This window comes from Schistocerca americana, chromosome X (assembly GCF_021461395.2).
Source record: "Schistocerca americana isolate TAMUIC-IGC-003095 chromosome X, iqSchAmer2.1, whole genome shotgun sequence".
Classification (NCBI taxonomy): domain Eukaryota; kingdom Metazoa; phylum Arthropoda; class Insecta; order Orthoptera; family Acrididae; genus Schistocerca; species Schistocerca americana.
Window position 1 is genome coordinate 186,430,363 of NC_060130.1, and position 27,002 is coordinate 186,457,364.

General features: G+C 37.1%; 1 protein-coding gene across 5 annotated transcripts in view; it reads right to left on the minus strand.

The window, feature by feature from the left end:
• The window catches only part of LOC124555163 (ankyrin-3-like), a 904,646-nt gene that overhangs the window by 466,025 nt on the left and 411,619 nt on the right, over positions 1-27,002 (minus strand). For 4 of the 5 annotated variants that reach the window (XM_047128986.1, XM_047128988.1, XM_047128987.1 and 1 more), the window contains 2 exons: positions 6,912-7,043; positions 6,708-6,828 (listed from right to left, as the gene is read on the minus strand). In XM_047128986.1, coding sequence (XP_046984942.1) covers positions 6,708-6,828; positions 6,912-7,043 — 253 coding nt within the window. The remainder of the gene's footprint in view (positions 1-6,707; positions 6,829-6,911; positions 7,044-27,002) is intronic. The other variant, XM_047128985.1, reaches the window with a different exon arrangement.

Sequence of the window (27,002 nt, forward strand, 5' to 3'; positions counted from 1 at the left end):
TCAGTGAGAGAGGACCTGTGTTCCTGCTGCAGACAAAGGTGAGTTCACCATCTGTTTGTGAATTATATTTATGAGTACTGTGAGTTCAATTGGCTTCTCATAAGAAGTGACTTATTTTAAATTTCATCAGAGTTCTTTAGTTTCAACTCCTATATTTTCTGAATGTTTGTTTATTTATCAGGCACAGTCCCACACATTATTAACTGTGGTAGCACATAGACCTGCTGTTTGCATCATGCCAGGCATTTGTTTTTGTGTTTCAGGAGCCACTTGTAGTAGTTATATCCCCCATCAAGTGACAGCTCTCCTAGCATCAGCCCATTAAAGTACTGTGAACTGACACAGCTTCTCATTTTATCAGTGTTCCATAGCTTCAACACCTATATTTCATGCATGTCTGTGTATTTATCAGGCTGTTTTTAGTAAGTATAGCAACTGTGACTGCTGTGTTCAGATGTGAACTGAGTTGATGAGACTTCACTCACAGCTCCAGGCAGCATTGGCTTTGGTCATGCAGCGAAAGGCTGTTACCAATGGACATCATTGTGGGTGAATGGATGCTGCGATTGGAAGGACATCCAGCATGACCCATGTGTTTCCCAATCGGCCGACCATTGTGGCCACTCTTGGTACTGCCCGCACTAAAGTTGATTCCTCACCTGTGGTTGAGTGGGAGGTCATTCGCAGGTTTCACTAGCAGTGAAAATTTTGAGAGGCTGATGGGAGGGATTCCCCAGTTCATCTGACAAACAGGTTTTAGGTACTATGTGTGGCTGGCAAAGTCCATGAGCAAGTTACTCACACTGTTCCAGAGGAATCCCCCCAGCCTGCAAGAACCAGGAATTCACAGAGGGTGGTAGTTGGGAACTCCAATGTTAAGCAGATAATGGTGCCCCTTAGGGATATGTCTGCAAAGGAGGGGATGGAATCCAATGTGAACTCTCTGTGCATACTGGGAGGAATCATTTCAAATGTGGAATGGATGCTTCTGGGTGCCATGAAGAGCACAGGCTGCAGGCAACTGCAGGTGGTGGCTCATGCTGATACTAACAATGAGTGCCGCTTTCAATGGGAAGAAATTCTCTCTGGTTCCAAGCAGATAGCTGAAGTAGTGAAGACTGTTAGTCTTGCTTGTGAGGTGAAGGCAGAGCTCACCATCTGTAGTATCATCAACAGAACCGACTGTGGTCCTTTGGTACATAACTGAGTGGAGGGTCTGAATCAGAGGCTCAGTTCTGTGACCATGTAGGTTGCAGATTCCTCAATTTGCATGATTGTGTGGTGTGTTTCCAGGTTCTTTCAAATAGGTCAGGAGATCACTACATGCAAGAAGCAGCTAGAGAGGTGGCAAAGGGACTGGGTGGCTTTTTAGGTTAGAAGGTCCTGGGAACATGCAGAAAGTGCTTGAGTTTCAAAGGGTGCAGGTCAAACACAGTAAGAGGGTGGACTTAGGAATAATCAATATTCTAGTTGTAAACTGTCATAGCTGTGTTGCAAAAGAACTAGAGTTACAAGGGCTAATAGAAACCACTGAATCTCAAATTGTTACAGGCTGGCTAAAGCCAGAAATAAGTACAGCTGAAATTTTTACAAAGAACCTAATGATGTTCAGAAAGAATATATTATACACAGTTGATGGTTGAGGGTTTATTGCTGCCAGAAGTAGTCTACCTTGTAGTGGAATTGAAACAGATAGTTTCTGTGAGTTAGTGTGGGTAGAGGTTATACTTCACAACTGGTATAAATTAATAATTGGTGCCTTTTATTAACCCTCCTACTCAAATGATACAGTTTCTGAACAACTCAAAGAAAACTTGAGTGTTAATTCAGTTGAGTACCACACTCATACAATTATAGTTGGTGGTGACTACAATCTACCCCTGATATTTCAGCAAAAATATATGTTTAAAGTCAGTGGTAAGCATATAATGTTGTCCAAAATCATACTGAGTGCCTTCTTTTTTCAGAGGAGGCAAAATAAATATTCCAGAATTTGAAGCAGGAATAACTGTCAATATGAGTAACTTAGAAGTAAATATCCTTGGTGTGGTGAAGCAGCTTAAAACACTTAAGAAAGGCAAGGCTCATGGTCCATACTGTACATTAGTCAGGTTTCTTTCACAGTATGCTGATACAACAGCTCCATAATCATTAATCATATACAACCACTTGCTCAGAGGAAGATCTGTACTCAGAGACTGGAAAGTTACACAAGTCACAGCAATAACCAAGACTGGAAATAGGAGTAATCCACAGAATTATAGATCCATATCACTAACATCAATTTGAGGTGGGATTCTGGAATGTAAACAGTTCTCGAACATTATGAATCACCTCACAGAAAATGATTTACTGGCAATAGCCAACACAGATTCAGAAAATATTGTTCTTGTGAAACACAACTAGCTCTTCATTCTCACAAAGTAATGAGTGCTATTGACAGAGGATGTCAAATTGACACCATTACTCAGAAGCGGCTTCTAATCAAATTGCATGCCTATGGAGTCATTTCAGTTGTATGACTGAATTCACGATATCCTGTCAGAAAGGTCACAGTTCATAACAGCTGAAAGAAAGCCATTGAGTAAAACAGAACTGATACCTGACCTTACTGAAGTAAGTGTTATAGGCCCTCTGTTGTTCCTGATCTATGTAAACAATTTATGAGACAATCTGTGTAGCCCTTTTAGATTGTTTGCAGACAATGCTGTCATTTACTGCCATGGAATGTCATCAGCTGATCAAACCAAATTGCAAAATGATTTAGACAAGATATTTGTATGATGGAAAAAGTGGCAGTTGACTCTATATCATCGAAAGGGTGGAGTCATCCACATGTGCATTGAAAAGAACCCACTAAATTTCAGTTATAAAATAAATAACACAAATCTTAGGGCCGTAAACTAAACTAAATACTTTGGTCTTTCAATTACGAATAACTTAAATTGGAATGAACACACAGATATGTTGTGGGGAAAGCAAAACCAAAGACTGCAATTTATTGGCAGAACACTTTGAAAATATAACAGGTTTACTAAAGAGATTGATTACAATATGCTTGTATGCCCTCTTCTGGAGTATTACTGTGTGGTATGGAATCAGCATCAGATAGAACTGATGGAGGACACAGAAAAAATTCAGAGAACGGCAGCTCATTTTGCCTTATCATGAAATAGGGGAGAGAGTGCCTCGGATACGATACACAAATTGGGGTGGCATTCATTAAAACAAAGGTGTTCTTAGCTGTGGCAGGACCTTCTTGTGAAATCCCATTCACTAGTTTCCTCCTCAGAGTGTGAAAATATTTTGTTGCTGCCCACCTACAGAGGGAGAAATGATCATCATAATAGAGTAAGAGAAATCAGAGCTCACACGGAAAGATTTAAGTTTTTGTTTTCCCCACACACAGTTTGAGAGTGGAACAGCAGAGAAGTAGCTTAAAGGTGGTTTGATGAACACACTGCCAGGCACTTAATTGTGAATTGCAGGGCAATCATTTTGATGTAGTTGAGAGGAAAAACAGTTGCACGCAGTGCATGCCAATCTACATCTACATCTACATATATACTCTGCTAGCCACCAAGCGGTGTGTGGCAGAGGGCGCAATTCATGCCAAAGTCATATTTCCTGCCCTCTGTTCCACTGGCAGATCGTGCAAGGGAAAAACGACTGTCTGAATGCCTCAGTAAGAGCTCTTATTTCCCTTATCTTTGAATGGTGATCATTGTACGATTTGATAGTTGGTGGTAATAATATATGCAATTGATAGAGGAGTACTGTTGGGCAGTGGATGAAACAAGTAAAAGTGTCAGGAAGTGTAGAAACTCCATGGTTTGCCACAATGGTGACGTCCTGCCACAGCCACTGCTCCCAAGATGGTGAAGTGTGTGGATGGCATTATTCACGCAGCCTGGCACATCATATCTCTTAATTGTGCTCTACAGGTAATGGTGGGCATTGGAAGTGCATGTGCAGTGAATGAGACTATTGGTATTCAAAGGTGTGCTCAAAATGGTTTCCATGAATGCTCACAACAGATCACAAGATTCAAAGAAAGGCCATTTCATTTGAACTTTTAAATCAGTTTGAGGGCAATGGAGAGGCCTTTCTGTCACAGATTGTTACAAATGACCAAATATGGGCCCATCACTCTGAGCTGGAAACAAGAAGACAGTCACTGTAGAGGCACCACCTGCTATCACCAAACAAGAAGAAATTGAAAGCAGCTCCGTCTGCTGGCAGAGTCATTATCACAGTGTTCTGAGATAGGGGTGGTGTCTTTCTCATGGATGGTAAAAGGATCAAATTTTAATTTGAAGGCACACTGAAAACTCTGAACAAACTCAAAAACCATTTCTAGTGTGTTCAGTCTAACAAGAATCCAAAAGAAATTATGCTCCAAAATAACAATGCACTCTCACACACAAGTCTAAGACTCTAGGAACAGCTAACAATTTGGTCTGGACATCAATGCAGCATTCTATAGCCCAGATCTAGCACACAATGACTTCCATGTGTTTGGGCCAATTAAGGATTCTCTATGTGGGATACACTTTCCGGATAATGATAGTGTAACTCATGCACTCAAAATACGGCTACAAGCATAGAGCAAGGTGCCATTCCCATCTTTTATGGTATTATTGAATATGTAATAACTCTCTATTTTAACTTTTTGTAATAACCTTCCTACATGAGTCTTCAAACAGGCACTTGATTATTTTAAACTGTTTATGCACGAAACAGGACATCTACTAGACAAGAAATGATAATGATGATTGAGGTAAAATAAGGTCAGTAATCTTATAGATTTTTCAAAATATGGGTATTTGGATGCTTTTGTAATATTTTGCTGGTATGAGTGCATGTATGCACTACTACCAGGTTTATTGTCCATTCTCCTTATACATTTTACTTGACTGTTCAAAGAATATAATATCAAACTTTGGTATGGTATTCCCCTTACACAGTCTACTTGATGTAAAGAAGGCACTTCAAGTTGCAGACAGACACAGTTAAAAGACACTCACATATAGCTTTCAGCCACAGCTTCCATCAGTGAAAGAGAGACACATGTACTATTCACACACACATACAAGCACACCTCATACATACACAACCACCAACTCCAGCATCTCGGGCTGGAATGCAATATCACGCGGGATGCAAGCAGCAATCTGGAGAGGGTGGGGAAGGGGAAATGATAGTAGTGTACAAGTGGGGAGAGAGACGAATGCTGTCTGGTGGAGTGTGCAGGGACTAGAATATCAACAGGTGCAGCGTCAGGAGGTTGTGGGCCAGGGTGGAGGGTGCGGGGATAGTATGTTACTGTAGGTCAAGGCCAGGATAATTACGGGAGCAGAGAATGTGTTGAAAGGATAACTCCCATCTGCACAGTTCAGAAAAGCTGGTGCTGGAGGGAAGGATCCACATGGCTTGGGTAGTGAAGCAGCCATTGAAATCAAGTGTGTTATGTTCAGCTGCATGGTGTGCCACAGGGTAGCCTACTTTGCTCTTGGCCACAGTTTGGCACTGGTCATTCATTCTGTGTAGATAGCTGGTTGGTAGTCACACCAATATAAAAAGCTGTGCAACGATTGCAGCAGAGCTGGTAAATGACATGGCTGTCTTCACAGGTGGCACAGCCCCTGATGGAGTAGGATAAACAAGGGACAGGACTGGACTAGGAAATGCTGGGTGTGTGGATTGGGCAGGTTTTGCACATGGGCCTTCCACAGGGATGTGATCCTTGTGTCAAGGGGTTGATATTCCTACCTGGAGTGTTTGACATTCTACTTGACTGTTTTAAGGATCTGTCTCATGTATAATGTGACTTTGGGATGGTACTGACAATGGAAGTCCAGATATAAGAGGACTAAAATTAGTGATCTTTAATTTTTTGAAGAGAAATTTTTATCTTTGCTGACAGGTCTGATATACATGGAATTCCATGTTTCCATGGAACAGAACTACTATTTCCAGAAATTGAAACAACATTAGGCAGACATGCACAACTTTTACTTCCTTCCTTCATCTTGAGCTCCTTCATAGGTGTTGTTGAGTGATGGTGCAATGCCTGTACAGTTTTCCTTTTTAAATAACCATTAATTTGGAAAACTACTTGTAATTCTGTGGTAACGACCCCTCCCACACCCTCTCCCCTCTGGTCGTGTCTGACAATGTGTGATCTCTAGAGATTAGGATGTCAGTGTGAAATGATTTCTTGCAGACAGTCTTTACCACCTTTCTTTTAATCAAAATGCTGAGTCAAGGTAGCTGGTAGCTTTGGCCATTGTTCACAGCATATGACCATTGTTAACTCTGCAGAATTACAAAAATTATATCTTATTTATAGAATTAGCATTCTTCTTTAATAGCCATAAACTCCAGATTTTCTGCTTTATTCTTTAAGAAAACACAGTTTCTCATTGTTTCTTTTATATTCTTCAACATTTCAGCAGTCCTGTTCTGTAATCTGTCTGGAGAATACCATTTACATGAAATTCACTGTATTGTTTGGAAATAAATTGCTGTCTTACTATTATGAAAATGTTAATTCATTTCTAGTAAAATTGTATGCAGGATTTGTTGCTTATCAAAAACAGATAAGAGAGAAAACAGTCAGTCAAGAATAATGGAAACTTGTCAGTCAAGAAATTTTTTCTGATCTTTAGAAACAGAATTCTGGTAAAAATGTGATTGTGGCTTACCCAACGTGAACGGGATGCCTATTAATATCCACATTGTCTGGTGCATAATTTGTTACAAATGGAGTGTATGTTTCTTTGGCATGTTGTGGGCTGATAGTATCATCAACTGCTGTTGGTGGAGCTGAAGAGAGAAGTACAAATTGTGTTAACTGATGTGTAATGTCATTTACACAGATCAAAACAACTACATATCTACAAACATACCCATACATTCTCTATTGGAATCGATTCTTTCATCCCTTGTAACATCAATTGGCAGTGAATCATCTCCAAGGCTTTTCATTTCATCTACTGTCAGGTATCTGTAAGGCTGATCACTGAGCATTGTATCTTCACCTAAAAATAATAAAAAAAATTGTTGAGTTAGGTATAGTACAACAACATAAAACAAAAATTCTTGAGCAGTAATTTCTGGGGTTTAAAAAGTGACAGAAGATATGTATTACTCAATCATTTAAAGTAATCACTATCAATCAGTTTGTATAGCTACAATTATGGTATTGTATTGCTGAACGATGATCATAACACTGTTATATGAGTGCAGTTGCCACAGCTAGAGAAATTTCAATGTTCTTATCTTATTTTTGCCCGTATTGCATGTGGTTGTTACAAGGGGTGATCAAAAAGTTTCTTTTTGAATGCCGTTCAGTCAAGAATCAGTATGCCAATCAGGAAAAAGTGCCACAAGCATTGAAGCAATCATCCCACTAATCCACCATGTCGAAGATAGCTGTTTGGTAAAACCCCGTGTCCAGCTGCTTTAAGAAGATCGTTAAGTATGTACTGCACATCCTCGTCTGAAAGGACCTATCCATCCTTCAAGGCCTGCTTTAAGGGATAGAAGGTGTGATAATCACCCAGGGAGAGATCAGGAGTACAGAGTGGGTGCTCATGTATCTCCCACCAAGTTGGTGTAACTTCCGCTTTACGACATTTGCTATATGGGGACATGCACTACCACAAAGCAGCAGCACTCCTGATCACAGGTTTCAACATATGTGTTGCCTCATCTTCACTCTCTGAAGATCATCTTCCAGTGTCTGTCCTTTGGCAGTTGAGAAAAGAATAACAGCACATGGGTCCTGTTTGGACGCATTTGGAAATAACAATGTCGTCACAATTCACATTTCTGCATTTACTGCACACATGTCAGAAAGACATGAATGCCACACTAATACCTTACCTACATGTAACTGCTTATATACTCACATTAAAGTCACACTATGTTGCATATACACTGTAGCAATGCCCTGAGATGGAAAATTCTTGATCGTCCCTTATATCGAGATGAAGGTGTACACACCAATGCATACATTGCAACCCTGAGAAACTATCAGAAAGGGTGGGATATTCAAACCTTGAAACAATTACATTAAATACTCTATGAGTAATTCAGGAAAAATACTAGATGTTATTTATCGGTTGCTTTTATTAAATGAAGGTGTCGTATAAGGCAATAGATGTCCAGAGAGAGCTGATATGTGTTGTTGTATCAATGAGGACTCTTGGAAGAGTTGTAAAGAGCTGAGTAGAAATGTGTGATAAGGAAAATATATAGTATCCACTCTAGAATCTTTTGTAGACAGCTCTTCAAACATTTGGGAATATTGCCTACAACAGATTAAACCTCTTTTGAAATTTGTTGCCACAAAAAACTGCAGTTCAAACATTCACTGAATCACATATATATATATATATATATATATATATATATATATATATCTGTGTGTGTGTGTGTGTGTGTGTGTGTTTGTGTGTGTGCTCTGAAACAGGCTGGAAGCAATAATTAGCTGTAGCAGTCAACATTTTACTAGTGTGCCCATATGCTAACCAACTGATGGAATCCTGATTTTTCTCACACTGTTGTTTAAAATATCAAAACTTTTCAACTCAGATTTCACACTGCCATTCCATGGATTATTTAAAGTTGGAAATGTAAGTAGCAAAATTATGCCCATGTCACATTAAAACTGAAAGCAATGATAAAGATAGATGATTTGGCAAACTGTTATCATGTATGGTACATCCAACCTTATAAACTAAAAATGTCGTGTGACTATGGCCTCCTGTTGGGTAGACCATTTGCCGGGTGCAAGTCTTTTGATTTCACACCACTTCGATGACTTGCACATTGATGGGGATGAAATGATGATGATTAAGACAACACAACACCCAGTCCCTGAGCGGAGAAGATCTTCTCCCAGCTGGGAATCAAACTCGGGCCCTTAGGATTGACATTCTGTTGCGCTGACCGCTCAGCTACTGGGGGCAGACATCATATAAACTGTGTTTTATGATCTGTGCTTCTGATGTGTCAAAGCGTATACACTTCTGCCAGATTATACTGCCAAAGCTAGATTGATTCTATGTTGCAGTATTTCTGTACATTTTGTTTTACTTGACAGATCATTTTGGCAAATTTTAATCAACACAGTTAAACTCATTTGTTTTAAATTATTTATTCTACTGCAGGTCCAAAGGACAACCAGTTTCTTTACACTTTTTCTCAAAGAGTAACTAATACGTATTGCAGCCCCCAAGAAAAGTTCACAGAAGAAATAATTATTTCCAGATTAAGACAATACAATATAAAATTGTTCAACCATTCGATGTCCAATTTTGATGATGCAGATCCTTCAATACATCATAAATAATGTACTATAGGCTATTCCATAGTTCAGATAAGTTGGATTTTTACACTTCTTTGCTCAGTAGAGCATGGTTCCTTGTATACTTTGCAGCACAAGTGTGTCCACCACACATTGCATCCAATTATACCCTGTTAACTACCATAGTAGAAACTTATAATTCTGTAAATGTCCCCAAATTGGATCACGAAGGCTGATTAGTCTCCATAGAAGGCTGTTATGAAATACTATGATGCATGTGTCCCCTGTATGGGGTGATACACAAGCATGATGGAAAATCTGCAATGAACTGGAATATATGCAGTATTAATCATTTCAGACAAAGTGCTGAGTGAGTTCTGAAGAGTGCATTAGATGCAACTGATATGACTGCAATAAATCTCTCAGAAGCACAACTTCCATGACTAGTTTGGCCAAATGATGCTGAAGAGCTTATGTTATTCATACATGTTCTCAGATTATATAAGAATAATCATTAAATGAATAGTGGCAGACACTGACATTAAATATATTATTGAGACAATACAGAGTGGATTTTCCATGAAACGGACAGCACTTTCCTCTTCTAGGTCAAATCAGTCATAAGATTTTATCAAGAACAGGGTTACTCAGGGTGCTGGTATAACGTCACTGATTAACAAAAAAATCCAGCCAAACATTCTTAATGGTGGGTTTTGAACAAAAGCTCCATCACCTACACTTTACTAAGTATGAAGCCTACCACTGTTTTGACAATGACACAAGTGTAACAATGTACCAACAGTGAAGCACTAAATAAAGGAAGTTTATCTTAAAGAGTGTATTGTAGCTATCTCAGTATTTGATAAACATGCCTGAATCACTTGACACATGTGCCACCAAAAGACAATGATATCAGTAGAATGTTGGCTACATGACATATCAAATACAAGTGTAATAGCAATGGATATTTCAGCACTACATTGTTCAATTGTATAACAGCAGCCAGTTCATTAATGTTAAATTTTATTTATAACTGCATTAATGCTCACTGAGGCCTCTTACAGTGAAAGGAGAAGAGAGGGCCAATGGATAAGTGAGCATTTTAAATAAGCATTCTGAATTATAAAAGCCTGAATCTGTAATTTATTACAATTGGTTAAATATCTTTCTCTCTTTCATGGATGCTGTATAAAAAGCACAAAGCTGTTATAAAAAAGCATAGAGCTGTTACACAGAAAAGAAAGAATGATGTGGTGAGGAGAAAAGCTGTAAACATGATTTTCTTGATGAGCAAGCCTTGTACTCCGATATGTTTTTATCTTTAACCAGCCCCAAAAATCACATGGTATGCTCCATGGGTATGCAACTTTAATCCCACAGTGTAATGTCCAGAGAATGTGAATAATGTTCTCAATAGACTATGGGTCAATCATTACATTTTGTGATAGGTAAAAATCAGTTTTTAAGTTAAGCAAATATGAGAATGAAGTAAATTGAGGTGCACATACTCTACACAAGTCTTTATAATGTAAATGGATAGAAAAAAAATATATTCACCAAGCAATGGCAGGGGAACATGTGCACAAAAGTGTTTAACTTTTACAAGGTTTTGGAGCCAGTGGCTCCTTATTCTGGCAGAAGTGTTGAAGAGGAAGGAAGAGGGGTGAAGGAAAATGACTAGAGAGACCTAGGAAAAGGGGTACAGTTCAGAAAAGTCATCCAGAACCCTGGGTCAGGGGAGACTTACCGGACAGAGTGAGAAGGAAAGACAAAAGGGGTACAATTCTGAAAAGTCACCCAGAACCCCTGGTCAGGGCAGACGAACCAGGCGGGATGAGAAGGAAAGACCAATTGTTTTCTTTCCTTTTCATCCTGTCTGCTAAGTCTCTCCTGACCCATTGTTATGGGTGACCTTTTGGAACTGCGCCCCTTTCCATAAGCCACTCTAGTCCTTTTCGTTCACCCCTCTTCCTTCTCCTTCAACTCTTCTGCCAGAAGAAGGAGCCACTGGCTCCGAAAGCTTGTAAAAGTTAAACCCTTTTGTCTGTGTCTGTTCCCCTGTGGCCACCTGGTGGATAGATTTCTTATCTATCCATTTACATTATATTGCCAATAATTGATTAGTTTCATTTATCAACACAGGTGTTTGATGGAGTCATTACTAATAAAGAAGAAAACTGTTTCAGAAAATATTTTAAGAACAATGGATTGTTATCCACAGTAACAACAAAACTTTTATGAGAAACTTGTGAAAGGAAAATAATGTTGTCATTAAAAAAAGTCACTGATATTATGCCAGATATGTAGCCAGTATAGGACAAGCAAAGTAAACTCTCATAACACTGCTTCACACTGATCACTTATAAAAGTTACTTTTGCACATGTACTATTAAGTAATTATGATTCTGTAGCAGTTTAATATACTGGAGCTAAAAATATAAAGCACTACATTATATAAAAGACCTAATATATTTATTCAGTACTGTTTATGCAAAAATTCTCTAAAATACACCAGAACAGCTTTACATTACTATACCTTAATACAATAATATTTCAGTGACCACAAACAAGACTTAATTTTTTTTGGGGAGGAGGAATGGGGGAGGTCAGTGGGCAATAAAGGGGGGGGGGGGGGGGTGCTGTTCAGGAGGGTTTGTAAAGCCACTATGGGTTCATTATGAAAGATGTATGTGAACATATCAAGGCAATACCTCTTGTAAATGGCAACAAAAGATTGATAACTCTGTGACATATCTTTATTAGTTAATTTTAAGTAGCACATCATGTACTGTCTTACTTTTTGTGGAGGAATAGTCACAATAAATAATTGCACAAATATCCTAAAACTATCAAATATATCATGAATTACATATTAGGAAGGTGATTAATTTCTCACTTAATACTCATTAAATTTTAAAAAGAGCTCTCCTAGCTCTGGGACACAATCACTTGCAATTAATAAACAGTATATCAAATCTGGGCATTATTCTGCATGAATCTACCTTACTTGAGCAATGTTTGTTTGTGTCTGTCTATTCCCACCTTCATGAGGACACTTGTTTATTATATGGTGATAAAAATGAACATAGCTTACAAGAGACTACGTGGAAAGAGCACACTAATTATTTTGTAAAGCAGCAAAATTTACTTGGAAAGTTCCTGAAATGGGAAAATAGAAGACAGAGAATACAAAGAAATTCTGTAATTTCAAAATTCATTTGAATTTAATATTATTTATAAAAGGTTAAGGCTGAGATGACTAATACTTAGGACATGCAGTTATGATTTTGAGCATTCTGACATCAATCCTGATGGGGAGCTGTATTTTAATATTTTTTGGGAAGCTCCCAACACAGTTGAAGCTATGCTACCCAAAATGTGATTTCAGAAAAACACAAATGCTGCATGATGCACAATGATAATCTAATTACTAATACGGTATTACAATGATAGAGCTTGTTGCATGAAAGAAGTCTTTTTCAACAACTAAAGGCTAACAACTGTTATAAAAGGCCAATAGGAACAAAGTTTTTTTTTTTTAAAATCTGGGATATATAATTAGTTGTATGTCAATAGTGTTCATTGAATTTTATGCTATATTTCGGTTTGAACATCAGAATAGTATTTTGAAACATTCTGGTAAAATATTCGTTGTCCCTATCAACATACTGCCCAACAAGAACAGTTGTGCTTGAAAATAACAAAAGGACCTAAGTTTCTTTTATTATGTTTGTGGGGAAGTGAGAAAAACCTAAACCAACCTGAAGATTACTTCAAAGATTTAAGTGCTTTCAAAAACAAAAGTAGTGGAAATTACAATCAGAAAACAGCATGTCATTGCTAACCATCTTCCTGACCTCTAGCCCTTGTATCAAATTCTTACTAACAAAAAGCTTGCACCACAAAAGTCAGTTCATAATGCATGTAGCTACCTGTATTACACTCACAGTTCAGGGTTTTTTTTCAGAAAAAATGAATAATGTGTAGTGACATACTCTTAACCTAGTGAATATTAACTTCTGTAAGTATTTAAAAAGCCAAAGAAGAAATGGATGAATGCTGAGGAGGAAAATTACGTTATTGAAAACAAGGGAAAAACCTTGTAGAAATGATGGACATAACGAAAGGAGAAACAAACAAATAGCCGGTTGAATAACAACAGAAAAAACAAAGAAAACATGCTCTCTTCTGAAGGCAAACAGTTGGCCTGCCTTATGCTCCCTCAGCAAAGGAGACTGTAGTGCAGTAGCTCTAGAAGTTCACATTCTACAATAGCACCATAACTTCTCTTGAAGCTGATGAGTTGGAAAACATTGCTTCATGATAATACTGTCACTTGGCTGACAACCCGAGAAGGTTAAATCCAGTGAAATTCATTTAGAAAACTTCAGTTGTCATACAGTTCACATCTGCAAGGAGAAAATACACTGAAGCACCAAAGAAACTGGTATACACATGTGTATTCAAATACAGAAATATGTAAACATACAGAATATGGCACTGTGGTCGGCAACACCTATATAATGCAATAACTGTCTGGTGCAGTTGCTAGATCGGTAACTGCTGCTACAATGGCAAGTTATCAAGATTTAAATGAGTTTGAACATGTTGTTATAGTTGGCACATGAATGATGGGACACTCCATCTCTGAGGTAGTGATGAGGTGGGAATTTTCCCATATGACCATTTCATGAATGTACCATGAATATCCAGAATCCGGTAAAACATAAAATCTCTGACAAACTTGTGGCCAGAAAAAGATCCTGCAAGAATGGGATGGAAAACAACTGAAGGGAATAATTTAGAGAGACAGAGGTGCAACCCTTCCACAAATTGTTGCAGATTTCAGTGCTGAACCATCAACAAGTGTCAGTATGTAAACCATTCAATGAAACATCACCAATTTGGGCTTTTGGAGCTGAAGGCCCACTTGTGTACCCTCAATGACTGCATGACACAAAGCTGTACACCTAGCCTGGACCCATCAACACTGAAATTGGACTGTTGATGACTGGAAAAATGTTGCCTGGTCGGACGAGTCTTGTTTCAAATTTCATCAAGTGGATTGACATGTACAGGTATGGAGACAACCTCATGAATCCATGGACCCTACATGACAGCAGGGGACTGTTCAATTAGTGGAGGCTCTGTAATGGTGTGGGGTATGTGCAGTTGAAGTGATATGGGACCCCTGATAGATCTAGAATGACTCTGACAGGTGACATGTATGTAAGCATCCTGTCTGATCACCTGCATCCATTCATGTCTATTGTGCATTATGGCAGACTTGAACAACTCCAGCAGGACAGTGTGACATCCCAAACATCCAGAATTGCTACAAAGCAGCTACAGAAACACTCTTCTGATTTTAAACACTTCCGCAGGCCACCAGACTCCCCAGATATGAACAGTATTGAGCATATCTGGGATGCCTTGCAACATGCTGTTCAGAAGAGATCTCCCCCCCTCATACTCTTAGCGATTTATGGACTGCCCTGCAGGATTAATGGTGTCAATTCCCTCCAGCACTACTTCAGACATTAGTCGAGCCCATACCACATCGTGCTGCAGCACTTCTGCGTGCTCGCTTGGGCCCTATACGATATTAGGCAAGTGTATCAATTTCTTTGGCACTTCAGTGTAAAATGTAAGTTCAGGATACTGCAAAAGTAATTAATCAAGAAAGCAAGATTGCTCAGCAGACTCACTTTCTTACAGCTATGTTGAAGTAGCATCACTCTACCACAGTTTGCTCAGTGTCATAATACAGTTAGGCCATAATGTGGGAGCAACTATAGAGTAGAAGGCAAGAGCTTGACAAAAATGCACAAACCCTGCTCACTTGCCATCTGCCCCTGTTCTCCAGTCTTTCAGCCAAGACTCAGGAGTGGGTATGTGGAAACACTGCAACTAGGAACCTCTACAACCAAAAATCTACTGTGAAACACTTTGACAAGGTGCATTGACTATCTCACACTGACAGAACAGTGAGACTCACAATTCAAGGACAATGGTCAATTTGATGGTGAAGAAACTGGATGAGACAACAACACCCATGCTGCCACAAGGCCTCAATGTTGCATGAGTTCAGAGAATGTTATGTAAACATGAGATTATCAGCAGTGTCAAGCAAGCTGTTCCTAAACTTCAATCTGAAGTTTAGAAAGAAGTAAGAAAAGGAAGACCTGCAGAGTTTTCTACAAAGCTAATATGGCAAGGAGTAACATCTCCATAGAAAAACTCAAAGCATTCATATCTTTTGAGAGGGAAAACATGTAATTGTCCTAGCAACAGATAAATATGCAACAATACAGGTATAGTCAGATACACACAATAGTAACATTCAGACAGCTTAACAGTGGTGTTGGTTACAATAATGCATCAAAAACAGAGGTGACTAAAATTACAAACTGAAGTACAATGGTGGCAAAGTGGTCTGTCTAAATGGTTCATGAATTTCTTTGACTCAGCTCCATCCGTGGTGACATTCTGAAAGTATGAATCCATAGCTGTGATTCAAATTGGCAGACTGGGCAACTGAATGAAGCATACCATCAGCATGCTTAAATTTTGTGGCACCATGTGTCCAAAGACTCATCTAAGACACATTTAAGAAAACTGATTTAGCTACTTAGTATTTCACCAATGTATTTGAGCTGTAAGTAAAGCACCAGTGCAAAATTCACTGCTGCATCTGTCAGAGGAGACAGAAATGTACTGAGACTCTTCTAAAAACAATTGTACTATTTACTTTACAACTGTAAGTAAATAACATTGCCGAAGACTCTTCTTCATGATAATATCTATGAATCATAATTAATCACTCAATTAATTAAAAATTCTGCTCGTAAGCAACCACCTCATATAAATTAGATGTATCATTTTGCCATTACATTTTTTGAAGCATTAATGGTGAATGATCACTTGTAAAAGTGGAGCCATGTACCAATAGTAATTGAGTATATGTTCCTCCATGACTATTGTACAGGATGGCAGCCAGTCAATGAATATTTTAGGGAATTGGTTTAAGAAATTTATTTCAAAGGCCAAGTGGAATCTTTACAAGTTTTCTCCCAGAGTAATTCATGCCATGCCTACGTGACACAAGTCACTTGCCTTTCAAAACCGAGGTGGTTCTGTCCAGTTAAAGCTGCTGACAGGAGACACCTTGAACCCTCTGCTGAAACTGCTAGCAAATTCACGCCATTGATTTTAGCCAATAGCGTGCGCGGGATACCAATCATGTGTGTGGACGCCGGAGCGTCCTGCGGAGCAGAACACACTTGCTTCACTCTCTTGTAATCCAGACCTCGAGCAGAACAGACATCTTTTGGCAACTGGTCACCACCGTAAGTTAACATGAACCACTTCCCCCTCCGTTGCCCATTTTAATTAATTATTCGACCTCCTAGAGTGGCCTAAACCTGCTAACTTCTGACGCTAGGCATGCCCTTTGTACTCTGTATATTGTAATATATCCTGGTCATTGTACTTAATTTCCTGTTTTGTCATTTAACGCAGCCCTGGATGACCACTATCAAATCCTGACTGCTCGACCTCCCGCACACTGCCGCCATGAGGCATATTTAACAGCCTTCTTCCCGCTTCCCTGCCAAGCTATACATTTACACCGGTTGCAGAAGTCCCTTGTAAACTTCCCCTAACTTTACAATTGGTGTCAGGAGCGGTATGTAACAATTATAACCCCCCTTCCTGGCACGTTAGCATCTGTATAACTTTACACTACAAATAGCAATTAACACTTACAGTGAAACAATACCGCAGATGTGAATATCCTCAAATGTTATGCCACAAAAAGCGTTCTTCACTATAGTAATCTGCATCATTTTCATTACCCAAATATTATTTCCTTATACATAAACACAACTGAAAAGACTGAAATATACTATTTCTGCTCACTGTGACACACATCTAACGATACTGAATTACATGTTTTCCAAGTATGGTGGCATAATCTAGAGGAAAATTTTTAAAAACTACTTCATAGAATCTATTTACCTGATCCATGGAATATCATTCCCAATGTAGAAGGCAATCAAATGAAAGATGGGACAACAAGCCAATGAACATTACTGCTGAATTAAGTGGAAAGGCCTTAAATAATCAAACACAAGTAACAGATATGTTTAGTAAACATTTCTTAAATGTAGTAGAAAATATAGAGACAAAAGTTCAAGAGAAAAATCAGAGCAGTATGTTGAAAAAAGAACTATCATGAACTTCAATCACGTGAATGTATCACCAACTTCTCCTTCTGAAATTAAGAAAACTGTATATTGTCTCAAAAATAAAAACTCCAACAGATTGCTAAAGATTTGTTTCGATATAATAAGCCTGGTCTTATCTGAAATATTCAATGCATCACTTACTCAAGGCATTTTTCCAGAAAGACTGAAATATGCCATTGTTAAACCTCTCTATAAGAAAGGTTATATGAGATATGTCAATAATTAGCAGTCCGTTTCACTACTGAGATAATTCTTCAAAAAATTTTTAAAATCTGAATCATTCTAGAAGAGTATCCCACCAGAGCAACAATAATATCCTCAGTAAATGACAGTTTGAATTTCAGAAGAGTTGCTCAACTGAGAATGCCATTCCCATGTTCACTCAATCATATTTTACAAGTATTAAATAACAAAATAGCACTGGTTGGCATTTTGTGCAACCTATCTAAGCCATTTTACTGTGTGAAACACAGTATATAAACTGAAGTTCTGTGGAACTGACAGTATAAACAACCAATGGATAATGTCATACACAACCAAAAGAGTTGTACTTAGTAATTAAACCAATGTAATGGGGGGAAATTATTCTAACTAGGAAGAAATCAAGTATGGGATTCCCCATGGCTCAATCTTGCATCAGCTATTGTTCCTCAAGTATGTAAATGATATTCTGTCTAATATACAATGAGTGAATGAGTACTTTTTTCAAATGACACTAATGTTATAATCATTCCTAGCATTCATACAGCAGAAGAAGTAATGGTAAAAAATGTTCTTAGAAGTATCATTGACTGGTTTTGTGCAAGTGGACTCACTCTCAGTTTCAAAAAGACATCTTCAGCTCTCACATCTAGAGGTAGTACAACAATAAATTGTGTAACACATGGTGTGGAAATAATAATTAGGGTGGAAACATCAAAATGTTTACATGTCCATATTGATGTAAATTTAAACTGGAAAAAGTACATTTTGGAACTCCTAGAACAACATAGTCCAGGCAAATTTGCATTTAGAAACATTGAGAACCTTGAGGTGAGATGAATCAGAAAGTTTACATATTCTTCATATTTTCATTCAGTAATGTCATAACTCATCTTTCAGAGAGAAAGTATTCATTGCTCAAAAATGTACTGAAAGAACAACATGTGTGTTCACCCGTGTTAATATTGAAGACATCTGTGTAGGAAGTTACAAATATTGACTACAGCGTCACAGTATATTTATTGCTTCATGAGTCTTGCTGTAAATATCCACTACAGTTTGAAAGGAACAATGATGTACATAATTACACTATGAGAAGATGAAATGACATTCATTACTTCAAATTAAGGTTGTCTCTAGTGAAAATGGGATACACAATGGTGCAACAACAATTTTTGATCACTTGCCCAGTGATATAAAATGTCTGACAGACAACAAAATAAGATTTGAAACAAACTGCAACAAACTGTAACACCTTCTATTTAATAGAAGAATGTCTATTGTTGTAAAGGGTAAAAGGTGGTGGGTAGGAACTACTAACTCACATGTATATATTAAAAGAAAGGAAAAGTTGTCAGCATGTAGCCATATGTACAAATTAATTTGTTATTTGCATGTAAAATGACTTATTCCACATCATTGAAATTTATAATGCAAATGATCCATGGAATGTAAGACTCGGTAACTAATTATATTTTGAGGAATTTAATATAATAATTTTCTAATGTGACACTTCCCTGAACTGTGAGTATGGCCTCTTAAATGACTGTTACTTGAACACAATGAAGAGATCCAGATTTTCTTATGTTCTGTTGCATATCAAACTAATATAAGATCCTATAAATGCCATTCCAATATGAGCAACATAGTCAATATATATATGGTCCCCAAAGAAAATTTCTGGACAAATAGTACAGATCCGTGAAAGTTTTCAGGAGAAAAACTTGTACCATAGTCATACAAGTAAATAAATAAAGTGCAGAGCACTCAGTTCATTGGTATTTTCTGAAGATATCATGAGCTGTAATTTGAGCTTCTTACTTGTCACAAAATCAACTGAAAGATGTGTTTGATGCAATCCTCTGACACAGTCAAGCAATCTGCTTTCATTTTTGTCAACAGAGTTCATCATTAGTCATTATTGGGGAAGAATAATACAACATTTTCAGAATGATTATAAGCCCATTTGGTAAATGAAAGGTGAAGAAGACCGATTTCCTGGCTTACTGCCAAGAAGGTGTAGACATAGTGAGCATAATGTGCTTTTATAGCATCTTATAACATCAAAAATGCATTACAGAAAGTGTAAAAGTACAACCTTTACAAATCTTCTGAGGTAGCACTAGTTGAGAGAGCCCAAAAGTCATAGCGTCTACTGCTGTGTACTAAGGCTAGAATCCATTTTCAAATTGGGAACACCATGAATAATGGGAGAATCTATTGACTGTCTTTAGCTCCCATCCACCCAGCCCCTTTTTCCATCCACTATCCTTCAATATGATTGTTTCTCTCTTCAAAGATCTGCTGATTCTTCACTCCTCATAGATCAGTGTATTGTTGAAATGGCAAAAGAACATCAAAAGTTGCAAAATTTTTCATAACTGTTCAAGTATTTCCCCACAGTCTATTACTGAAAGTAAGGTGATCAATAGCTTTGATTGGTTTCAAGGTATATTTACACAGCTACAGTTTTTAAATGGAAGTTACCTAGTCATAAAGAATACTGTCAAAGCCATAAAATTGTGATACTAAGAGAAAGCCTAAACTGACAAATCTAAAGATCATAGTTTGAAGAGGGAAAACTATATCTATAGCTCTTTCACTAGTGAATTTTGGACACAGAAATAACTATCAAGCTATTGCTGCTATGTGTAGATGTCATGTAGCAAATTCAATCATTCTGCAGTTCCTCTTATATGGAAGATGTTGGTGATTAAATTAGGCCATGCTATCTACATAAACAAATGTTTAAAAAATGTTGAATACGGCTTATTATAGTGCATCGTGAGGCAAAATTATGAAAAATGACAAAAAAGTAGCAAATAATTGTGTAAAATGCAAGCTTTAGTATCTCAGACAAATGATTTGGCTACACTTGCACAGAATAGCTTTGTTTATACATTTAAACACAGTTGGACTTTGTAGCAAACACAAATTAAATTACATATTCATTTTGTTGCCAAAGCAAGTCGTCTTATTATGCCAAAATACTGCAAAGAAAGTTTAATAGCAGTAATGATTTATTACAAACTGGCAAGGAAATTATTGCAAAAGTATTTTGAAAATTGCATAATTAGCCCATTTACTGGACTATAACATTTATGAAAGTAATATCCTAGCATTATAAGCAGACATAGAAACATACACTGCAATAAAAACAAAAAGTGTGTACATGCATATGAAATGCCATCCCAGTTTACGAAGTTCATGGAAGCAATCAAAAGTCACACTGGATCTCCACAATGCATTTATTTCTTTCATACACTTCTACTAGCCCACTGACCAAGAGAAACCCTATGAATCTCTGATAAAAGTTTCCCAGTGAAGTGAATGGGAGAAAAGAAACTTACGCGTCAGCAGTGCTTGCCCCTCATAATATGGCAAGTAGACATGTTGAGCATGTGTGGGTTTCCCATACACACCAGCATCCAATACTTCATCACCTTTAATTAAATTAACCCGACATCACAATGTCTTACTCCTGAATGAATTCTATTAAAATGATATGCTTATATTTTTAAATATTTAAATTTCATAGAACTTATATTTCTTCATAGCTTTTAGGTATGAATAAAACTTACAATCATATGCTTGGGGGACCCTCTGTCATACAGCCAAATAAAGAAAGCCTAACAATGATATGGTCATAATGAATTATAGAATTTTTAAACTGGATTTTAGCATTCACAAATAATGTCTTACATACAATAATTTACAACTGTTTTATACAAGTTTCAGCAATAAGGTACAATCCCTAAGAAACATGAAGCTTCATATCATTTTAAAAATAACAGTAGCATTACTCAAGTATACACAAATACTGAAATTTGTATGTTAGTTATCCTGAAACATATAAGAAAAAGTACTGAAATAAAATGAAAAAAGAAAAAGCAAGACAAAGCTGGAACTTAAGAATGCCATTATTTTAACCCTGAAACAAATAAAATCCATGATCCACTTTAGATGAAAGTAATAATCTATATGTCTGGAGTATTTTATGCAGGGGGTCCCACTGTAAGATGTTGCAAGTGAACTCAACAACATAGTGAAGTAAGAAATTTGTTGACTATATACACATTGGGTAAACCACATGGTCTAAGTTACAGAGCACCAAAATTCATTACTGCTGCAATGTATAACACTTTAATATTGACCAGATAATGAACATATAGTCACTGTAAGCCTTGAAGGACACAATGAAAAGCACAAGATGTATGTTGTTCTGATTCATGTGGTGAAACAAATTGATATGATCAAGTTTTGTTTTTAATGTACCCCATTCATAATAATCCATTGCATTCCAAGGAGACATTCACGTGTCCCACATGTGCAGCTTGTCTGATTATGCATGTGGTATGCGTAAGTGAACAAATGATTTACATAAAGTGTGGCGGAATTCCATCAGGCACGTGTAGCACATGCTTGTGTGTAGTAGGAAGTCATCATGCAGCAACAAAAATAAGAAATAAAGACCTTATTTTTTGGCAGAAGCAGCATTTCAATTGATCAACACTGATATTATGTTATGCAGTACAAGCAATACTAAGGTTGACTCTGGACAGTGTCCAGGGAGTTTCAGTATCGATAAATTGGCAGCGTCATCCATATAAGCCTATGCTGAAGGAGTGTTTTTATGACTGATCTGCAGTGTTTCTTGTTTTGTGAACAAAACTGCACGGTGTATTCAGGTGGCCTTTCTGTTTATTTGTAGCTATAAACATCCCTCCCAACACATGATTAATATTTCCAGAGAAACTCAGGAGCATTATAATGAAATAAGTTTCTACAGGTGTGTGTCTTTTTGAAGAGAGGGTTACTCACATCGGTATTTACTTGCTGTCAAATGTACAAGGACGTTCAATAAGTAATGCAACAGTTTTATTGGCCAATTTCAGCTGAAAAAATGCAGAATTTGTTGTGGGACATAATGGAATATTCTGATTTCACGACCTATAGTTTCATGATAGGTGGTGGGGCTATGCACAGCCTTCAAAATGTCATCAGTAATGGAAGTGCATTCCAAGGCAGTCAATAAATGACAATCAAACACCTTGCTGCACAACTGGACATCTCTGTTGGTAGTGCTGGAACACTCGTCCACCAGTTGTGGTTCTCAAAGGTGTGTATGCCTGCTGGATTCCTCTGTGCCTAACAGAAAACCATAAAAGCAATGGAGGACGATCTGTGTGGAATTGTTTCTGTGTTACAAGCCTGATTGTACAATTTTTTGTCAAACATCATCACAGCCAATGAAACATGGGTTCATCACTTTGAACCAGAAACAAAACACCAATCCATGGAGTGGCACAACACAACCTCTCCTCCAAAGCAAAAGTTCGAAGCTGTAAACTCAGGTGGTAATGTCATGTGGCAGTATTCTGCGCCTCTCAAGGGGTTACTCTGTTTATATCCTCCCTCATGATGCAAAGATCAACTCTGAAATGTATTTTGCTATCCCCAGGAAACAGAAGAAATGACTTCACTGTGTTCGACACTAAAAAACTGTAAACAAATTTCTCCTTCTCTATGACAGTGCAAGGCCCCACACAAGACTGTGCACCTGAGAGGAGCCCACAAAACTTTTTTGGATTGTTCTTACTCATCCACCCTATGCCGTGGATCTTGCACCTTCCAACTTTCATCTGTTTGGGCTGCTGAAAATGCACTCCATGGGGTGCTGTTGATGCAACAGGGCACTGGCTCTGATGTCGACCAGTAGAGTGGTACCACATGGGCATATAGGCTCTCCCAGTAAGATGACATAAGGCCATTGCATTTAATGGAGATTATGTTGAAAAATAGGGTTTTGTAGCTGAGTGGGGAATAATGTGGAGTATCGGAGTCCTGAATAAAACCAACCTGCTTTCAGAAAAAAGTGTTGCATACTTATTAAACAGCTTGGTGTTATTGGATCTACTCAGTTACACTCATATAAAATAATTCAGTAAATACAAATATGTTCCATAAACATAACATTCATCATCCAAAGAAAACTACAGGTACAAATGTACACTCAGCATTAAAAAAAAAAAAAAAAACTGTTCAGGAGCCAAGCACATCATCAGTTCATCATTTTCATTTAGAACATATCAGATGTTTGTTAATCACAAACATAGTTCTGTATACAACTGAAAAGTATTTGAACTGAAATGAGATAATTGTAGTAAGAGTAAGAAATAAAAAGCAGTATTTTAGTCAAAAATGTGTACTTAAAAAAATAGTATGTTTTGCTACAATTGTTATTCTTTATGAAGGGAATGTTTTATCAAATTAAAGGCAATACTATGGGAAATATCAATAAATGGATCCTGTAGTACATATATTTTCTTTGTATCTCACTGATATGAAGTAAGTATGAATTGGTGAAGTAGTTTTAGTGAAAATGTTTCATTCTAGTATGCTGCAGGGTGTAAAAGTGATTCTTGCAAGGAAACAATAAAGAAGTGGAGTGAATGGAGTAGTTAAAAATCAGGCTGTGTGTGTGTGTGTGTGTGTGTGTGTGTGTGTGTGTGTGTGTTTTAATAATATTTCAATGTAAGCATAGTCCAGTTACATATGTAATATGCTTATGTATTCTTCTTTGCATCTTGACATGTCTAATACCATTTGACAACATTATTTAAGAACAAAAACTATATTAGGCCTACATCATACTATTCCCTCACTGTGTGGATGTGTCTAATGTGTTTAATAACTCCAAAAACTAGAGAATATATTCATAGAATGCAGGCTCTCATGGATAGTAATTGCATAATTGCTGATATATCATCAGAGGCTATAAATAACTCAGAAAGCAGTTACAGTCTTGAACAAGCTTAGCAAGCTGGTGGCTTGCTGAGCTTATTTGAGACTGTAACTGCTATCTGAGTTTGTTAAGGCCTCTGATTATGTCTGCAGCATTGGGAGATGAAACATTAGACATGGAATTAAGCATTGGACTATGGCCTTATGCCCATAAAAGCAATATCAGCAATTATGGAGGCTACATTATTTTTAACAGTACACTGCTACTTATGTACTAGCAGTCTTTATGTAGTTTGTTTCATCACCTTTCACCTTTCAGGCATGAAACTGGAATAATATAATGTCTTATTCCAGTATTTTTGCATACAATTCTACAGCCATCTTCAAAGTGAGTCACTGGCAGAATTTAAACTACTTGATACAATACTGTGGAGTCAATGTTCGTGTGTTACAGATAGCACTGTTTGCAACAAGAATGTCAGTAACAGACACAATTTTATGTGTCTATGAGTGAAACAAACCAAGTACAGAATCAGCAAATCCATGATGCTTACAATTTATGTGGTTGATTATTAAAATGTATGGCATATGTTAGGAATTCCAGTCTGTGAAGCTTTAGAATAATAATTCCTTGGAGAGTCCATACACGAAATGTGTGGCTTCCATGATTTGTTGAGCAGGAAACCCTGATCTTGGATGAGCAGGTTGTTTGCTTATTGTATTCCCACAGCTTCTTTGATCACTAAATTGCAATAGGAGGAAGCTGTGGGCAGTATCTTGACTTTCCTGTAATCTATGGATTTTGTGTTAATTTCTCTGAAGATCATCTCTATTTCTCATTTTGTAGTCATGGACTTGACTTTTTAATACAGAATGTTCCTGGTGTGCCTTCAGAAAACATATACTTTTGTAAATATGGATGCATGGTAGGTTCATGATTTTTAGTGCCTTGAAATAATTTTTACATGATTCTGTGTATGTTACCCTTTTAAACATTCTTATTGCTCCCTTTTGAAGCATAAATTTGTGTTTCAACAGATTGGTATTCCCCCAAAATATGATGCCATATCTTAATGTGCTACGTATGAGTGCAAAGTACAAACATACCCCTGCATCAACACTACAGGAATTTTTAAGGATGCTAAGATTATAAAAATACTGACTTAATTTTTTGTTTAACCTGTTTGTATGTTTCTCACTCTTTAAATTTTCATCTTGCTATACACCTAAAAATTAAGTATGGAGGGTTTGCTCTACCTAACACCACCCAACTTCTACTTTTAGGTTGCTTCCTAGTTTGTTTGTTATATGTCTGGAGTCTATCCCAACTGTTATTTTGTCATTCACAATTAATATATCATCCTGAAGGCATATCTTTGTTTCTTCTGCAGCTACTGTGACTCAGTCACAGAGATCAGACAGCTGTATGCATATGTTTTTAAAGTACTTTTGTCAATGTGCTTTAAGACATTGTTGAAATAAAATTGTGAACTTAAAAAATTTTGACATGAATACATTTATGTCAGAAATAAAAAACACTGAACATGATGGAATGATTTATAAAATGCAGGCAACACTGTGTCATAATTCTAATCCTTAATAAACAGTGGACTCAGTGTTGTAGAGTGAGTGAGTTTGAACCCCTATGTATACATTAAAAAGTTAGTTTGTTGAACATCCTATTTTGATTGTTACTAATGTACACATAGTGGTGCAAAACATTTAGTCTGTAATCAGTCAAAAAAGGATGTTCAATAAACTAACCAGCAAAATGCACTTTGAGCTCACCATTTATTACCAGCAATAAAATAATGTACATAAAGTTTGTTTCTTGAAGATGCTGACATGAAAAATAAATTGTATTCATTTATTATTCTAGTTTAGTATCTTATGATTGTTGATATGTGTATGGTTTCATTTTATATGTAAGTATTGTTTATTAGCCAACATGTAATTGCAAATTTTTGTTGTCTTGTTACCTATGCAAGGCCATGTATGACAAATCCTGTATCATTTTATAATGATGAGCTACAAGGATGCAAAATATATAAATAAATATAAATAAACTTCATTTAGATACCTTTAAGAGAATGTACAACTGTTTCCTCTCATGAACACACAATATTATATAACACTAGGAAGAATAATTACTGCGTGCAAGGAATCTACTCTGGTTGAATATGGCACACAATAATTCGTTTATGGGAGCAAGATAGTTTAGATACAAGAGGTAAACAGAAGAAGTTGGTTTGAAACCAAAACTCAAGTGTAGCTTACTTTGGGTAAAAAAAATAATAATAATAATAATAAATTAATTAATTGTGTTTGCATACGGCTGATTTTCAAAACAACCCAATTTTTAAATTGCAAACATGGAGAAACATCAAGAGGAGCTTCAAACCTTAGTAAAATGAGTATAACTTACTCTTTCACAGAAAAGAACCTTCACTTTGTAGTTGTGTATGCATCACAATGACAAGAGTAAAGGTGTA